At 34.4% G+C, this 18,300-nt stretch overlaps 1 protein-coding gene across 3 annotated transcripts in view; it reads left to right on the top strand.

Annotated features, from left to right (window-relative positions):
- ZNF292 (zinc finger protein 292) overlaps window positions 1-18,300 on the top strand; it is an 82,186-nt gene that overhangs the window by 28,510 nt on the left and 35,376 nt on the right. Inside the window, exons 2-5 of one of the 3 annotated variants that reach the window (XM_037013758.2) lie at window positions 7,134-7,266; window positions 10,724-10,878; window positions 11,060-11,138; window positions 13,400-13,535. In XM_037013758.2, coding sequence (XP_036869653.2) covers window positions 13,418-13,535 — 118 coding nt within the window. In that variant the 5' untranslated portion in view covers window positions 7,134-7,266; window positions 10,724-10,878; window positions 11,060-11,138; window positions 13,400-13,417. Of the gene's footprint in view, window positions 1-7,133; window positions 7,267-10,723; window positions 10,879-11,059; window positions 11,139-13,399; window positions 13,536-18,300 lie in introns of those variants that run through there. The other 2 variants (XM_037013749.2, XM_037013768.2) reach the window with 2 other exon arrangements.

Genomic DNA, 18,300 nt, shown 5'->3' with positions numbered 1-18,300 from the left:
GATTTCCTCCGTCCTCAAGTGCCGGTCTCAGGCACCCGCCCACCGGTCCCACAGGGAAAAACACGGGATATTCTTTGTCCTCAGGCACCCGTCCCAGGCACCCGCTCACCAGTCCCGTCGCCCTGCCTCCCTAGCACTGTGGTCCGTGTCCCTTTAAGGCTTCCAAAAGGCACTCGCCAAAAAGAGAAAAAAAAAGGGGAAAAACGCGCGATTTCCTCCGTCCTCAAGTGCCGGTCCCAGGTACCCACTCATCGGTCCCACCACCCTGCCTCCCTAGCAACGGGGTCCCTGTCCCTTTAAGGCTTCCAAAAAGCACTCGCCAAAAAAAAAAAAACCGCTCTGGTTTCTTTCCACCCGCCGGGAGCCGGGGGGAGGGACGCTCGGGTCCCGCCGGGCCGGGGCTTGTATCTTACTCCCTTCGCAAGGTGCTGGGTTCTTGCAGGTGTGGATGTGGTCTGGATGTTGTCCTGTGTCCTGTGGTCTCTATTTTAGGAAGATTTTTCTTTGTTATATTTTCATAGCTCTATGTGTTTTTGGAAGGAGATTTCCACTGCTCTACTCACGCCGCCATCTTGGCTCCGCCTCCTATTTAAAATTTTAAGAATAGACTTATGTTAAAATTTGTTTTTAGAATATTAGTATTTGCTAGAGTGCTAAGTCGCCAGGTGCTGTATTATCTTTTAATTATTTTAGAAAGTTTAGTTCTCTGTTGTCTTCCAAGTAAAAACAGCCAAATAGCAAGTTTGAAAATGAACATAATAATGAAATATTTTTTAAAAAAACATTAACCTTTTTTAAAGTAAATTTTTTATTAGAATCATTTCAGGTTTAAAGAAAAATTATGAAGACTGTACAGAAAAATTATGAAGACTGTAGAGCAAATTCCCATATACCTCACAGCCAGTTTCCCACATTAGTCACATCTTGCATTCGTACAGTGCATTTGTCACATTTAGTGAACCAGTATTGATTGGTACAGTATCATTAGCTGCAGTTCATCTGAATAGTGGCTTTCCTATTTTAGGGTCGCATCTAGGATATCACAGTGTATTTGGTTGTTATATATGTCCTTAGGCTCCTTTGATCAGTGACGGTTTCTTGGGCTTTTCTTGTTTTTGATGACCATAGTTTTGAGGAGTACTGGTCAGGTATTGTTTAGTATATGTCTCAGTTGGAATTTGTCCAATGTTTTCAACTTGATTAGGCTGGGGCTGTCTCTTTTTGTCAGGAAGGCTGCACAGGTAAAGTGCCATTGTCATCACAGTGATATTAAGGGTCTTTGTTATCATCACGACCTAACACTGTTGCTATTAACTTTGATCACCTGGCTTAGTATTGTCAGGTTTCTCTGCTGTAAAGTTACTCTTTCTTACCCTTTGCATATTGTACTCTTCAGAAGGAAGTCACTGTGGGTAGCCCACACTTAAGGGAAATTATGCTCCACATCATTAAAAGTGGAGTCTCAATAAATTATTAGGAATTCTGTAAGGGAGGTTTATCTCTTCTGAATTTATTTATTTGTTCAGTCATTTATTTATATCATTATGGGCTTGTAGGTATTTTTTTACACTTCCTGTTGTAATCCAATACTACATTTTGTTGCTCAGAATGTTCCAGCTTTGGCCATTGAGATTTCTCAGTTGATTGACTCATGTGTTTCCTTTGAGATAGCTCCCCACCAATCCACCCTGTGTGTGTGTGTGTGTGTGTGGTATGTGTGTGGTGTGTGTGTGTGTGTGTGTGTGTGTGTGTGTGTGTGGTGAGCACAGTGAGTCTTTTGATTTAGAAAAAATTTTAAAACAGGTTATGTTTTATTTACAGGTAATCCTTCCATTTTAACTAACTTCCAAAATAACTAACAAAATTCAACTATTAGGGTTATGCCCTGCTTTCATCATTCTTTATTCAAGTACTTTCAGAGGCATTGGTGAGCATTATCTTGGAAGTGAACATTGTGAAGATAGAAGATCCTAGAATATTTTAAAGTTCTTGAAATGGTGAAGAATGCCCGTACTTGTAACAGGGAATTTGCCAGGAAATGGAGTTCTTAGGCCAGTTCTTAGATTTATTTTTAAGAAGATTGCAGAAAAATTCCTTCAAATGAATATGTAAAAAAGCTAGTAAATATCTTTGAAGCATGTGTTTGCTTTACTTTTGATTAACTTTAATATTTTTAATGAGATATATAACTCATTTCCTGAAATTGGACTCTTAATATATAATCTGTCTTTACAATTTGAATTACTAGGAGACAGTGAAGTCATTAATTGAGAAACGGGGGTCCCTGGTATATCTACAGAAATGTGATTTAGTCGTTAGCATCCTTTGAAAGTCAGTTCTGTTTTCTAGATGATGAAGCATCCTTTAAGTCAGGCAGATATAATACTTGATTGTGATTCATTTTTTTAAACTTCAATACATAGTACTAGTAGTGTCCATTTCTTTACTGTTTTTTTTTAATTAATAAAAAACATTCTTGTTATTTAAAATCCAAGCAATATAAAGGTATTATCCTCCCCATCCTGTTCCATGCTTCACTACAGAGATAACTAGTTAGAAAACCGAGTATTTTTTAGACATTTCATTCACATAAATATAACCACGTACATTTATATGTTCATATTTGAATAGTGGAGTCATATAATGCATATTGTTCTGCTCCGTCCATTTTTTTCACCTAATAATATATCCTGGTCATCATTCCATGTTAAATTCAAAACTACTTCATTCTATTTAAATACAACATTTCATAGTTTGGAAATACCATAATTTGTTAGTTTTCTATTAGTAACATTTAGGTTGTTCTCAATATTGTGGATTATAGGAAGTGTCAGAATACTTTTATATCAGCATCTTTGCATGTATGTCTGTAGTATTTAGTTAGGATTGTTTTGTGGAACCGAATGTAAAATGTTTGTATTGCTAAGTCAACCACCGAAAGACTGTACTCATAAACATTCTTCAGCACTGGTTGTTTTTAAAGTCTTAAAATTTTTGTTACTTTGTAAGGTGAAATGGTATCTTCATGTTGCTTTTAATCTTTATATTCCTGACAGCTGGGGAGGTTTTAGAATTAATTTCTTCATAGGTATATACTTTGCCAATAGAGAAGCCTTTCAAAAAAATCCATCTCTCACTGAATTATGAGGGTTATATAGTTGAAATGGTTTTTAAGTCATATCTATTTTAGAATTATCTTTAAAACTTTTGTATCAGCTACCCCTGAACGGTGTTTTCTGAAAAAGCTAAATTTTGAACCATTACTGTTTTAAGCAGTGTTTAGTATATATTGATTGGTATTTTCTTCATTATTAGTTTTAAATTGATTGTACAAATTTGATGAGTTAAATCAGAATTCAGGTAGCCAGGGATCCATGCTTTAAATTACATTAATTTGCTTAAAATTTAAATCCTAAAATAACCACGTCACTATTATATATTACATATTAACTGTGTGCTTCATATTCATTCATTTAAAAAGTTATTAAAAATTAATTGGTAGTTGGGAAATGGATGATGCTTAATATAAGTTATGAACGTCCTATAGTTTCAGGAGTTGTTTTTTTTTTTTTTTTTTTACTTAACCTCCTTGGTTCAGTTTATATCTAAATATTTCATTGTTTTTGATGCTGTTGTCAGTGGGATTGTTTTCTGAAATTCCTCTTTCATATAGCTTGGAGCAAATAGGAGTGTGACTGATTTTTGTATGTTCATTTCATATCTTGCAGTTTTACTGATTTTGTGTCTTTTCATTTTCTTAACAGTCTTTTGAAATGCAAAAAGTTTTAATTTTGATGAAGTGTAGTTTATCAACTGTTTCTTTTTATAAATCACGCCTTTAGTGTTTATCTAAGAACTCTTTCTCTAACCCAAAGTCACTAAGATTTTCTCCTTTTTCTTTTAGGAGTTTTTTAGGTATAGCCCTACACTTAAGTATGGCTCGTTTTGAGTTAATTTTTGTGTATGATGCAAGTGTCTCATTTTATTTTTATGCATGTGGATACCCAGTTGTCCCAGTACCATTGGTTATCTTCAGAATGGATCAGACCCCTCTTAGTACAACCTGTATTGATTACATTTTTTTCTAGAAAAAGGAAATAATTTTTATATTTGTTTTTAATCTGAGTTCTTTGTGGATCAGTGACTATAATGTAAGTGACTAAGGAAAAACATTTCTGTTGAATTTTATTACCATGCAAGAATAGTTTTTAGGTTTATAGAAATGAAGATGATAGAAACTAGAGAGAAGAATAGTTATTAGGATTGTAGAAATGAAGGGAATGAACCATCTTTTAAGATGGGTTTCTGCCATTGTATTTCATGTTCTAAAGTAAGTGTATTCATTCAGGCTGCTGTAACAAAAATACCATAAACTGGATGGCTTATGAACACAGCAATTCATTTCTCACAGTTCTGGGGGCTGGGTAGTCCAGGATCAAGGCACTGGTAGGTTCATTGTCTGGTGAGAGCCCACTCAGTTCTGGCTCATTGACAGTGCCTTCTCACTGCATCTCACAGAGTGTAAGAAGCAAAAGGAGCTTTCTTGGACCTTTTTTTAATAAAAGCCCTAGTTTTTATAGGCTCCATCCTTACTACCTAATCACCTCTCAAAGGTCCCAACTCCTAATACTGTCATGTCATCTTGGAGGTTAATATTTCAATATAGGAATTTTGAGGGGACACATATTCAGTCCATTGCAGGTGGGATGTTAGTTATGTGGCACCTGGCCCATGAGAGACATACCTTCTAGACTATGGTACCTTTTCTGGCTGAGCCCCAGCAAGTTGAGAGTTAAATTCATGCTGTTAAAATTTATGGCAGCTTGACTCTGCTGCTTTGAATATGATCATTCACATACACTGTGCTTATAGGTCCCTGGAGACTTGTTTTTCTGAGGTTTAAAGAGAGCATGGTGCAAAATATGTGTCCAATCCACCATTTTTACATAAGACCTTAAAATTTTAATATGTTCGAAGAGATTTGAAAAATGTAAAACAGTGTCACTCAGTATTTTTTTTGAGAATAGGTTTTGTTATAGTAAACATACCTTATTTATAGAACATATGATAGGTTTCTTATTATTTTAAATCCATTCATAAATACATAATTTTAAAATGTGTTTCATTTCTAATATGGTGAATAGCAACAATTTCAACCCACATAAAAGCTCTTTGAGATCCTCAGAAATTTTAAAGACAGTAAGGGTCATGAGGTCAAAACTTTTGAGAACTTCTACTGCAGAGAAAGCTAGATACAGATTGGAACTGGAATATGAGTTTAACAGTATAAACATATCCAACAGTACACTAGCCTTACCTTTACGTAGGACAATAATGTAATTTAATATTCGTGTTCATTAAATTTAACATACCCCTGTAGTTTTTTGTTTTCTTTCTTAATAATCCTTAGAAGAACTAAAGGAAGCTGCTGGAAGTTAATCTACACTGTCTTTCTCTCTAGAGTATGTATGTTCTAGTCTCTGCTGATTTAGATAATGAGAAATACTTAAGAGCCAAGATGTTGAAGTGTGCATTTTCATTCCCAAGGGGATGGAAATAGGCTCTTAGGGAGAAAAAAATATATTACATCTTACAATACAATGAGGCCTATAAAGTTAGAGATGGTGTTAGAGCATGACCCCTTAACCTTTTTCTGTTTGTATTTTTTTTCTCCTATCTCAGACTTGCTCCATATAATGCACACTGTAGAATAGACACTGTGACCGACCAGAATATCTCGTAGAGGTCCAGTAGGTCCTTCAAAGAGGGAAGCAGCGAGGCGAGGCTTGTAGCATCCAGAGACCGGGTCTCAGTCTGGGAGCTCTGCTCATCACTAATCTCCTGCTGGTTGTCACCATGCTCAGATGGGGCCCAAGGTTGCCAATTTTTTTAAAAAAACAAAAGCCAGAAACCCAAGTTTAATGTAAAACTTAACTATGATTTTTAAGTATTGGAAACAAATTAAAATAATTTTTAAGTAATATGCACAACAGTCAAAACCTCTATAAGCCTCCAGCTTAGCATACTAAGTGTAGCTTTTTCTGATACGATTGAATGTGTCTCCATAGTATGACTCCTCTATAGCATCTTGAACTCAAGTCATATTGCTTCTGCTTGAATAACTTCAGCAATAGACCCTCCTGTCCCAGGGGGCCAAACCTATCTTCTTTTGGGTTAACTAATTGTTTGATGGTTCTGCCTCAAGGAGGCAGAAATGTATCTTCTTCAGGCTTTATCCTGGTGATCCTGGTTTGTCCTGTGAGACCACACAGAATAAATAAGGCTAACTTCTCTTGTGTGACAAGCCTTCAGATTTGTGAATTTTGGCTGTGAATCAGAGTTCATTTCTCTAGAAATGTAGAGCATGGTAGTTCAGAATTCAGACTCTGAGGTCAGACTGTTAAGGTTTGAATCTCCTCTCTGGTCCCTTAGCTTTGTGATCCTTGTGGCTTGTTACTTCAACCTTTTTATGCCTCAGTTTGTCCATTTTTAATATAAGCACATTACTGTAACTCACCTATTTGCTAATAGGTATACATGTAAAGCTCTCAGAATAGTGCCTAGGATATAGTAAATATTCAGTAAATGTTATTATCTGGATTAAGCATCCTTCAATCATTCTTCATATAAGAGTTTAAAATTTTCTTACCATACTTAGTTTATAGTTTACTCATTATTGGAAGCAATCTAGTAAAATTAGTTTTCCTTCCATATTTCTTACCTTCTTTTCCATCACCCCACATACTCTAAGCTAGATCACAATGACTTTTGTCTTTGTTTATAAGTGTTTGTGAATATAAATATAAGTACACACACTCATATGTATACCTAACCCTCACTCATTCTTGGAAGTGTGTGGGAATAAAAACCACTGGGAAGACAACCAAAATGTGACTTTGGCTCCTCCCTCACTCTCCTAATAAAACCCTGATTTTATTTACACATTTTCCTTCCTCCACACAGCTTTGTGCTTCAGAGAAGCAAGCTCTCTCTCTCGCCTTGGAGAGTGGGTTCTGATTAGTTTCAAAGTTACCATGGGGTTCCATTATGGCTGCTTGATTTTTGGCATAGGTATGTGATGCAATTCTGAAGAGAACTCTAATGGGATTGGGTTTGGGGTTCCTTGTTCCTAGAAGAGATGCACATGAAGAGATGGTCTCATTTTTTTCTGGTTATTGCTGAGTCTGGACAAGAAGTCTATCAACTCACTTGAGGCCTGGAGATTGGGTGGGGGCGCCACCCGAGGATGGCAGATTGAAGATATAGGTGGGTGCTTGAAAACATTGTTGAGCTACTAAACTAACCAATCTTGGAACCTGTCCTTCCTCTTAATTTCCTTTGTGAGAAATGTAAGAAAACCATTCTTACTGTTTATGTTGCTTTGAGTTGGGTTTTCTTAACTTTCAGCTAAAAAGCTTAAGTAATAAAGAAGTCAAGTATTTATTTTATTCTACTGCGGTGTAGCAAATTGGATAAATAGTACTTCACCTCATAGAGATACAAGGAATTGAAGTAATATAAGTAAAGACACTTTGTAAAAGTAAGCCCATAGATTTATAGTCCTGTTGTTACAGTACCACAAAGATATTTGTCAGCAGTGGACAGAATGTTACAGAGTCAGGCTGCCTGGCTTTGCTAATTATTGATTCTTTTGACATTGTACAGGTCCCTGGACCCTTTAATTATTACTCTGTAAAACAAAATTAAATGAACTTGAAGATCCCTTCTGGTTTTATGAAAAGTCAGTCTGATCATTCTGGGTTTCCCACCTGAAAGACAGTAGATAAAATAAGTAGCCCTTTTTTAATTGAAGAAAGCATGATTTATTAACCAATTATATTGGGGCTGCTTCCACCTTCTCAGCGGTTCTACTGATCTTAGTGTCTTGAGAAACAAGGAAAGCTCTACTGTCAGTATACTTAACTGGCTGTGAATATCAACTCTCATAGCTTCATACTGATGGATAATTTACTTTTTAACCCAAGTTTTTATATTATTCTCCTATATATGTAATCAGTATGAGCATGTCATCAGTTTTCTTATTCATACCATCCCTTGTAATCTGCCATCATTTTCTTTTACCCTCTCCCTAGTCATACTGTTCCTAGACTATTGAATAGCCGCCTAAATGGACTCAGAAGTAGCTTCCTCTCCCTTCTTACTCATCTATAAAATGAGGTGAAAGGAGATGATTTTTTAAGATGCTTTCTGATTCTAACATTCTGTGTTTGTCAGTTATTTTTCTCATCAATTCAGATTCTGTTAAACCTGAGAGGACTCATCTTTGATTACATATTAGAGTTAGGTTTCACGGAGAGGCCTGAGGAGGAGGAGAGGGTGGGGGAGTGGCAGGTCAGCAGAGCAGTCAGGACACAACATTTATTAGTAAAGTTTGCTGCCTTATGTGGGTGTGGTTTGTAGCAACCCAAAACAATTACAGTAGTAACATAGAAGAATACTGATTAAAACCAAATAACCAATGTAACAGTAATAATGGAAAAGCTTGAAACACTGCAAGAATTACCAGTACAGTGAATAAATGCTGTTGGAGAACTGTGCTCCTAGACTTGCTCTACACAGAGTTGCCACAGACCTTCAGTTTGTAAAAAATACAGTATCTGCGAAGTGCAGTAAAGCGAGGCATGCCTCCTTATCTACTACATGTAGATACATGTAATTTTTTTGCATTTTATTTATTTTCAAGGGTTGGAAGACAAGAAAAAGAAGCAGCTTACAATTTCAAAGCTTTGAGAAATCAGTATGATATATTTTCTCTTCCAGCAAAAATTAAAACTTGTAGAAATTGATTCATAACTGCAGAAGTACTAACAAGGGAAACCTAAAATGTTCAGTCTAATCCATATTAGATTAGGAGCGCTTGCATGAAATTCCCTAGACATCTAAACTTGTTTTTCCAGAAAAGGAAAATATTACTTAATAACTTTGTGTAGAAAGAAGATGCTAGTGAAAGTAAGGATTATATGCATAATTGGTGTTAATTCTGAATTCTTGAAGATAATGAGTGAGGTCACCTTCTGTCACATTACCACAAATTGCTCAAGGAAAACATTAAAACCACCCATGCTAACATTTGAATGTGTGATGTTATTTAGACATAGAACATCATACCTAGTTTTATTTCTAGAAATAGGGGGTTAATTGCAAAAGAATCAGAATGCAGGTTTTTTCTTTCAGTTGGTAGTTCTGTGTTTTGTTTTTTTGTTAACATCAAATAGATGGTTTCTTTTCCAGTACTGCTTCTCCAACACCAAATAGGTGCTCAACAATTAATTCAATTAAATTAAATTCAGTTCTGACACTAACTACTAGAGTTAGCTTCAGACTCCATAGGCTAAAGGGTTCGGTCTCAGGTCAAATGCCTGTTGCCTTTTGCAAGTATTGGCAATGTCTCCAGATTACTTGCACCTCCATCCAACTGGAGAGGGCCAGGGTCTATTAAATATGTGATTACTCAGAAAGTGAGTTGTTATTATGCTGCTCTTTAATTTACCAGATTACTTTTTCCATTCTTTCTTACTTCCTTGTTCTCTCTGATCACTTACTACTGCTAGTTAGAGGTTAGTAGAGAGGACAAGCCAGTAAATGTTTTCTTTTGAGTGTTTTGGATAATACAATATAATTCCTTCCTTTCTTCCTTCATAATTTACTAATTTCCTTCCTTCCTTATGCACTTTTTTAAAGCTGCTTCTATACCAAAGGATATAAACCCTCATGGAGTTTTCCTTCAAAATACCCTTTTTTTTTTTTAAGGAAATGACATCAGCATTTCCACATGTAATGAAATGAGTTTTAAACCTTGAAATGTGAAAAGTGTGGCAGTCTTCTATATTATAGAAACATTAATTTGAGTCCTATTTCATGTAGCACAATTGTAGATCTTTTAGATAGGTTTTAGTAACTCATGATTTTAATAGCTGTAGAGGCTTTGCATGTGAGTATCTGTCTAAATACTGTTCTTCCATCTTTTCATTCTGTGGGATAAACAGCATTTTTTCATTTTAATAATTCTGCTAAGGTTTATTTGAAATATTTGCTTCATTAAGAGATGAATGTTTATTTTAAAAAATAAACACTTTATTATAAAAATTATTTGACCTTATAATCATTCTTTAATATCTTTAATACTGATCTTATGTATGTTGAAGGTCTTCAGATTATTTTTTTAATGCTAAAACTTGTAATAAAAACCAGTAATGTTATACTATTTTTTTATTAACTGAACAACGGTATCCTTTGTACGCAATTCAGTATCATTAGGTGTTGAGTTTTATGCAGCTAATACAAAAACTGAAAGACATAAATATTTGAAATTCTTTACTGCATGCCTAGTCAAATATTACTTGCCCAGGTGTCATCTTTTTAAAATAACTTTTCAATCTTATACATTTTTGGGAGAAAGGTGGCATTTTGACTATGGAAAAGAACAGATAATGCTTGCACCACTTAAAGCCACCTCTATGAAAGGCAAGGCTGCTGCTGTTGAGGATGAATTAACACTGATCTTTTCTCCCACACAGAGCTGCTGGAAATAACAGTATGGGTTTATTACTTTCAGTATTTTAATAAGTATAAACTACCTTTTGTTTTTATAAATAAAAAAATGTTATTTTTATAAGTTTCTCAGGGAGGAAAAAAAATAGCTGATTAGTCAGTGGGTATTTCGATTTACATTGAGTAATTTTTATTATTGCTTCCAAAACAGACACTCCTTGAATATGCAGAGAAATGGAAAACTTCAGAAGATCCTTTACCTTTATTGGAGGTATACACAGTGGCTATCCAAAGTTATGTTAAAGCCCGGCCATATCTTACCTCTGAATGTGAAAATGTAGCATTGGTTCTGGAACGCTTGGCATTGTGAGTAGAACTTTGTGTAAATAAACATTAAATTTAGCTTTTTAATTTTAACCCTGTATCTCAGGTCTTTGATAGTTTATTTTTAAACAGTTATGGGGAGTTTACTGATGATATTAGAATTGTGTTATTTTACTTGAATTTTAATAATTATTTGTGTCCTTACCAACTTTTTGTTTTGTAGAAGCTGTGTTGAACTTTTACTGTGTCTGCCGATTGAGTTACCAAATAAACAGTGGGAACAGTTTCAGACACTGGTACAGGTGAGGATATTTACCTATTAGATTTAATATCTTATGCCAGTTTTCTTTAGTCTTAGTACATTATTTGGTTAAACTTCAAACCATCTAAATAAGGACAAGCAATAATTGCTACTCTTATTAACACTAGAGTCTTGCACATAATAGATGCTCAACAAATGTTTACCAGTGAATATGTACATTTAGATAGATTGGTTGAATATTGCACTTTTCTTTAAGATCAGTTAATTAGGACTTTGGCAGAGCAGTAAGGGAACACAAAAGAAAATGCCCTCATTTGTATTTAGAAATGATTTAACTAATTGCTGAAAATCTGCAATATGCTTTATAAGAATTTAATATCCATTTAATCCTCAAGAAAATTTTATGGGGGTAGGTATATTTTTCCCATTTTAAAGGTGAGGAAACTGAGGCTCATATTCTAAAATATTTATTTGCTCAAGCTTAAATAGCTAACTAATATCACAGAGAAGTTATTTTAATCAATGTTCTTTATTTCATTGCCCATGCTTTTTCTTCTTTATCTGAAAAACACATGCTTTGTCTCTTTTATTTATTGTTCTTATTCTACTAATTTAAGTACTACACAATTTAGCATTTAGTTGTTTTGAAGTATTTTCAAGAATGTTAAATTTTGTCTCAAGCACTTGATTGTGCTGGATATATTATAGCTTCAAGTAAATTTTGATTAATAGATTATGATTAAAGAAGAAGAATGTTCTGCTAATTAATTTCTAAAGGTATAGTTGTTGCTTTTTCTAGCCAGAGTTCTTGAAATATCTTTTGGCCTTATGTTTCTCTGTAGGAGATAAAGAGTGTTAGTCTGAAATAAACCACAGTTAGGTAGAGGAATCAACTTTTCCTGTTTTAATATTAAACATTAAAATCTACATCAAGTGCAAAATTCTTGAAGGTAGGATTCATACCTTAGTACCACTGGATTCTACATAGTGTCTTATACATAATAGATATTTAATAACTGTTTGTTGAAATGAAAGCGTCTTGTCCTGTTTGTCACATTGCAACTAATGTTTTAGTCATACAATTTCTACTTCAATGTATCAGTAACTTGTGTGTTAGTTTTTTTTCCCCCAGCAAGTGTTTATTTTAGGTAAATAATTTCAGAACATTTCATTGTTTAGAATTCAGATACCCTGTACACAGAATTAATTAAATAGGTTGTTTATATGCAAATACATGGAATTCCTCATGGTATTTATTTTGTTTGTCAACACAAGATAAACTTTTAAACTTTTCTTTCTTGAAACAGTAACACTAATTGATACTTTTTCATATGGATAAATGAAAAGGAAATAATACCTCTTTTAAATCCTTCTTTGGTAGCTTTCAGCAATTGCACAAAGAAAATTTCTTAAAGCACTTGAACTTGTTGAAATGGGGAGATTTTTATGGTTTTAAGGAATGGACTTTTTATGTAAATACCAGCATGCAGCTTTAAGAGTTTCCATGACTCTTTGCTCTCATTTCAGAACTTCCTTAGGGTTCTTTTATACCAGCTTAACAGCATTTGTTTCATTTTTCATTTAGCCTGTGTTTCTAAACATTTCTTTACCCCACTAGAGGTTAAGCCCTGTAAGTGCAGGGACTGACAGCTCTCTTCCCTAGTCCTTTGCACATAGAAATAATAAACATTTTCTGAATTGAATAAAAACTATTGGTCTTTTGTGGCTTGAAGAATATGCCAATTGCAAGAACATCTGGAAACTACTAGTGAGCAAGGTTCAGTGTCAGCTTTAGTATGCCGTTACCAAGGCTGTTTACTGAATAAATGAAAACTCATGCATTTAGTTGTTTTCATTAAGTCCCTTTTTATTGGAATATGTATAAATTGTCACTTTTAGATCTTGATGCAAATCTGTCATTTATTAATGGTAGAAGTTTTTTGGGGAAATAGTTTTACTCACACAGAAGATATAAAATGTGTAAGGTCTTCTATGGTATGGATATTCTGAGAGCCTCCTTGAGAAATAACTTTGCTCTTGGTTTAGATTTTGGAAGAAAAAATAACATGGCCTTATAACTAGAGATATATTGTATTTATTTGAAACTTATAATTGATATAATTCTTATCCTTGAAATTCGTCTTTAAAAATCAGAGTTAAAGGAATTCACTTTGTAATGTGACATGAAATTTTTAAGATAAAAGTCTAATTTTTGAACAGTTTAGTATTATATTTAAAGCTTGATAAGCTTGCTTTTGAAAATCTGTTGTAATTCTTTGGATGTTTATTTAATATTTGTAGGTAGCTCATGAAAAGCTGATGGAGAATGGCAGCTGTGAATTGCATTTTTTAGCTACTCTAGCTCAAGAGACTGGGGTGTGGAAAAACCCGGTACTGTGCACTATTCTTTCCCAGGAACCATTGGATAAGGATAAAGGTAAATTTTCTAGAGAGAGAGAGAAAAAAGAATCACTAGACTAGATAGAAAATAAGTACTTAACATTGTTTTGATATAATTCATCTCAAGATACACCAAAGAAAGAACATTTAATTAAATATTGTCTGAGGTGCTTGAAGACCTTTGCGTTTATTTTATTTGGGGGAAGATGTATTTATAGGACTATATAATCCTAGAATAACAGAGAAAGTAAAAAATTTTTCCCTGTGTCTTTTCAACGAAGGAACTCCCTTTGCAACATCTTGACAGGTGGCAGTCTAGCTTATATTCAGTAACTAACTTATTTGACAGGTGGAGAAACAGAATAGGGTGAATTATTTTCCTCAAAATACAATAAGATATTAATATTGGAATTCTCTTCTGTCTTTAAGATTAGTACTTTTTCTCAAACAGCTTTTTGATCAGTTTTATTCTGCTTTGTTACTACTATATGAGCTCAGGCAATAAAGATTCCAGTTAAATAGGCAGGTATTCTATTGGAAGTAGATAACTAAATTACTAATATCCAAAACACTTAATGTCTAGAGCTCAAAAAATGTATATATCATGAAGAAGACCACTGTTTTTGCCTTTGCTACTTTTCTTGAGATTGCTTAGGAGTGTGCCAGACTCCATCCTAACCTTTCCCAAGGTATTAAGCTAGAGAAGTAAATAAACTTCTTACATGCTGCTTTTCATGGTGGCAAACTCTACGTATTTTGCTACGTGATAGCAAATTATGAATGCTCTGAGAAAGGAGTGTTAGTAAATAAGTTCATTGCTTGTGAACTCTTCTCATTTTTAGATACTTACCAAAAGACTTTCAGTTAATCTCCAAAATTCTCTTTAAGCCAGTTGTTCCTACCTGGCTCTTCTTACCATTATTCCATGGTTTCCTGATAGTTCTAGCAGTGTTACCTGTTTTCTAGTTTTCATAAGAAGTTTATTTTTAGTATCCCCTTCCTTTGTGGATATCCACAGATAAGCTATAGTGTTCTCAGGACCTCGGAAAAATGGAGAGTAATTTAAAATAATAATAATAAAAATAACGTTTTAAAGTTGAGAATCTTAGACTTCTCTGCCTTTGGCATATTGGTTTTATTCCCAATATACTGATACCACTATGGTTTTATTCATATAATCAGATCATTTTCTAATCTCTGCTTTGGAAATATTGGATGCGATACATCAATAATCAAATTACATTGTATAGTTCCTAACAGTTTGAAATACGTTTTTATGTGCATGATTTCATTTAACCTTCACAATGATCCTGTAAAAAAGGTAGAATCTTTACTGCCCCTATTTTACAGATGAGAAAATGCAGACTCAGAAAAATTAATTGTCTTTTCTACATTATGTGCCAGTGTTACGAGGCACAGCCAGGAGTTAAAGTCAGGTCCTCAGCCTCTCTCCTTATGTTATACTGTGTTGCACCTAACCAAATAAATTGCACTTAGCTTAAATAATTAACTCCTTTTTTCTTTTGTCAGTTTCTAAAGGGCTTCTTTCCAAACTGACACATTATGTTAAAGCAGGAAAAATGAAACCTTTACTTAATGGAGATTAAAATTTATTTTAAAAGAATACATGCTCAATTCCCTTACTTGTTTAAATGTGTCTAACATTGTTTCCATTAACAAATGTCTCTACCCATCTCTGCTGTGTGTTTCTTGGTCTCCACCTGACATAGCTGCTAGAATAATTTGGACTATGCAGCCAAAAGGAGTTTCTACAATAGAAACGGATTGTAGATAGGCAGACTTTAATACAACTCATGAAGCAACCAGAGAGATTGTTGAATGATTGAGAGGTTTGCAGCCAAAACCTTTACTTGGTTCTCTGTTACTTAGAATGCTTCTTTGATGGGAGTTATTTTATGGATAATTACACAAACTAGAAGTGAATGTTTATTTCCTCCTTTGAAAAAGGTGAAGAAATTAATGTTTTACATATTACATTTTCAAATATGGTGGTTCAAAAGGATGGGAACTTTTAGCTCTTTTATTATATATTCAGCCCCTTGGTTTAACTTAATCTATCCTAGCAGGTCTGAAGAGGAGAGGGAGAGCTTAGTGAATAATTAGTACATCTCAAAAGACTGTGCTCTTTAGTTTGTAGTGAAACCTTTAAGGTTTGATATAGTATTTGAACAGTAGATAATCCACTTAATTCTGAGTTTGTTTTTAATTGACTATTTTCAACCCATTAAAACCCAGCTAAACCAAGAAATTCTTTTTGACTTGGGGGACTAAGCATGGGTAGGACTCAAAATTTTAAATGTGGCTTTCACTTTTAAGATTTTAGCATTCTAGAATAAGGTAACTAGAATACCTAAACCAATGTAATTCAAGTAGATGACCTTTGAACATCCAGGAACTTAAAGCATACATATTTTCTTGTACGTTTGTTTAGTCAAAATCTCGAGATTGGCAAAGCACTGAATACTCATTTATTTTTTTTACCCAATTTTAACTCCCATCTAAAACATCACTGATAAATACATAGGTCTGCTTGAACGCTTGTAGAAAATGGTAACTGTGTAGTTCAGTCCATTCTTAGCCTGCTATTAGAAAATTTGCCTTGTGAAAACTATAGTCTTGGAGTTGCCATCTTTTGGATCTGGTTTTACCCTTAAAGACATACCAAAAAGTATAAAGCCCTCTTTCGTGTCATAGCAGTTGAGATTAAGATTGCCGTCATGTCCACACTTGGTGATCTTCTCCTCTACCAACTAAAAGCCTTCCTGGTGTGGCATGATTTTAAATCTACAATCATTTCTTAGTTTTTTAATGTATTTTGTTTGTTGTTGTTCAGAACTTAATGTGTACCCTAAATATATTCGACCTTGCCAGCTTTGAGGTCATTGGTACTCTCATTCCTTTTCCTGACAATTTATACTGAAGTTAGCATGACGTAAGATGACATTACCTTTTTTGGATGGCCATATCATTCTCAAAACTCAGATTACTAAAATTGCACACACAGATTTTTTTTTACAATAAGTGCTGGTCTTAAATTAAAAGACAACATTTTTATATGTTGTCTTTTGGTACATAAGGTATTACTTTTTTTTTTTCTGTTTGATTTCACTATGTTAGATCCACTCTGTTTCTGCAACTTGCCAATATTTTTCTAAGTCTTGATTTGGTTATTCAGGGTTTTTGTCCCCACTTTTTTCCTCTTGTTAGCATCCAGGTTCCTGATGACAACCATAAAAAGGTCATGTCCCGAAATCTAGCCCCTGAGGTACTTACCGAAGTCTTCCTGCTTGCCTCAGTCCTTTAATTAATCAATACCTTTGATTATGATTTCATCAGATACACCTATTTTTATTTATGTCTCATACATGGTTCTCCTTTATGTGTATAAGGATTTGATGAAAGCATAGCAGGTATTTGACTAGAGTTTAATTATGTAAGATGATTTAATATTGAGGTTAGTCTGACCTAATTTATTATTTTTAAATGAACTTTTAATTTTAGAATAGTTTTAGATTTATTGTAAAGAATTGTGAAAATAAAATAGATTTATTTTAGAAAAATTGTGGAGAGTTCCCATATACCTCACTAGTTTTCCCTAATATTAGTATCTTAGTATTATTAGTATTATCACTTAGTATGATACATTTGTCCCAGCTTATGAGCCAATATTGGTACTTTGTTATTAATTAAAGTCCATACTTAATTCATATTTCCTTAGTTTTTACCTAATGTCCCTTTTCTGTCCCAGGAACCCATGCTCAGGATACCATATTACATTTAGTCATCATGTTTCCTTAGGCTCCTCTTGGTTGTGACAGGTTTTCAGACGTTCCTTGTTTTTGATGACCTAGACAGTTTTGAGGAATACTGGTTAGGTATTTTGTAGACTGTCCTTTAATTGGGATTTGTCTGCTGTTGCTCTCTTATGATTAGAACTGGGCTTATGGGTTTGAGGTAGGAAGACCACAGAGATAAAGTGCCTTGTCATCACATTGTATCAAGAGTACATGCTGTCACCAGACTTCTCACTGTTCATGTTAACCTTGATCACCTGCCTGAGGTAGTGTACTTGTTAGGTTTCTCCATTATAAAGTTACTCTTTTCCGCTCATCCGTGCTGTGTTCTTTGGAAGGAGTCTACTATATGTAGCCCACACTTAAAAGGTAAAGTTGAGCTCCACCTCCTTGTAGGGGTGGTATCTATATAGAGTATTTAGAATTCCACACAGATGTGTTTTCTTCCCCTTCTGTTTATTCATTCAGTCATTTATATTGGTATGGACTCATGGACATTTGGTTTATACTTTGGTCATAATCCAGTACTACTTCATATAATTTTGTTGCTCAACTTGTTGCAGTTTGGCCACTGGCAACTCTTTAACTTCTGTGTCCCTTTGATGTACCCCCATCACTGGGGGTTATGTTTTTTGTTTTGAGTATTTCCTTTCTATCTTTACAAGGTGCTCAGGGCTTATCTTACATATATCCTGGCCCCAGACCTAGAATCAGCTATTTCTTCAGGGAGCCCTGGTTCTTTTTGTCGGACAGTAGTATTAGAAACCTTGGTTTCTGGTAATTGGGTATGCTTGTTGCTATTGGGATATCGTTGCTTCTAGGACCTCTTGACAAAGCAAGAAAACACATGTAGGTCCCCTAATTTGTATTAGGTATAAAACATTTCTACATGTACCCAGCTGTATCTAGTAAACCTAGTGTGAGAGTTCATACTGATCCCTCCTACTTTACCCCGTAGCACATGGGTCATTGCAGCCTCCTCCTCTT

Source organism: Manis javanica, chromosome 13 (assembly GCF_040802235.1).
Source record: "Manis javanica isolate MJ-LG chromosome 13, MJ_LKY, whole genome shotgun sequence".
Classification (NCBI taxonomy): domain Eukaryota; kingdom Metazoa; phylum Chordata; class Mammalia; order Pholidota; family Manidae; genus Manis; species Manis javanica.
The sequence above is the reverse complement of the archived record's forward strand: the minus strand, read 5'-3'. Positions and strand labels throughout refer to the sequence as shown.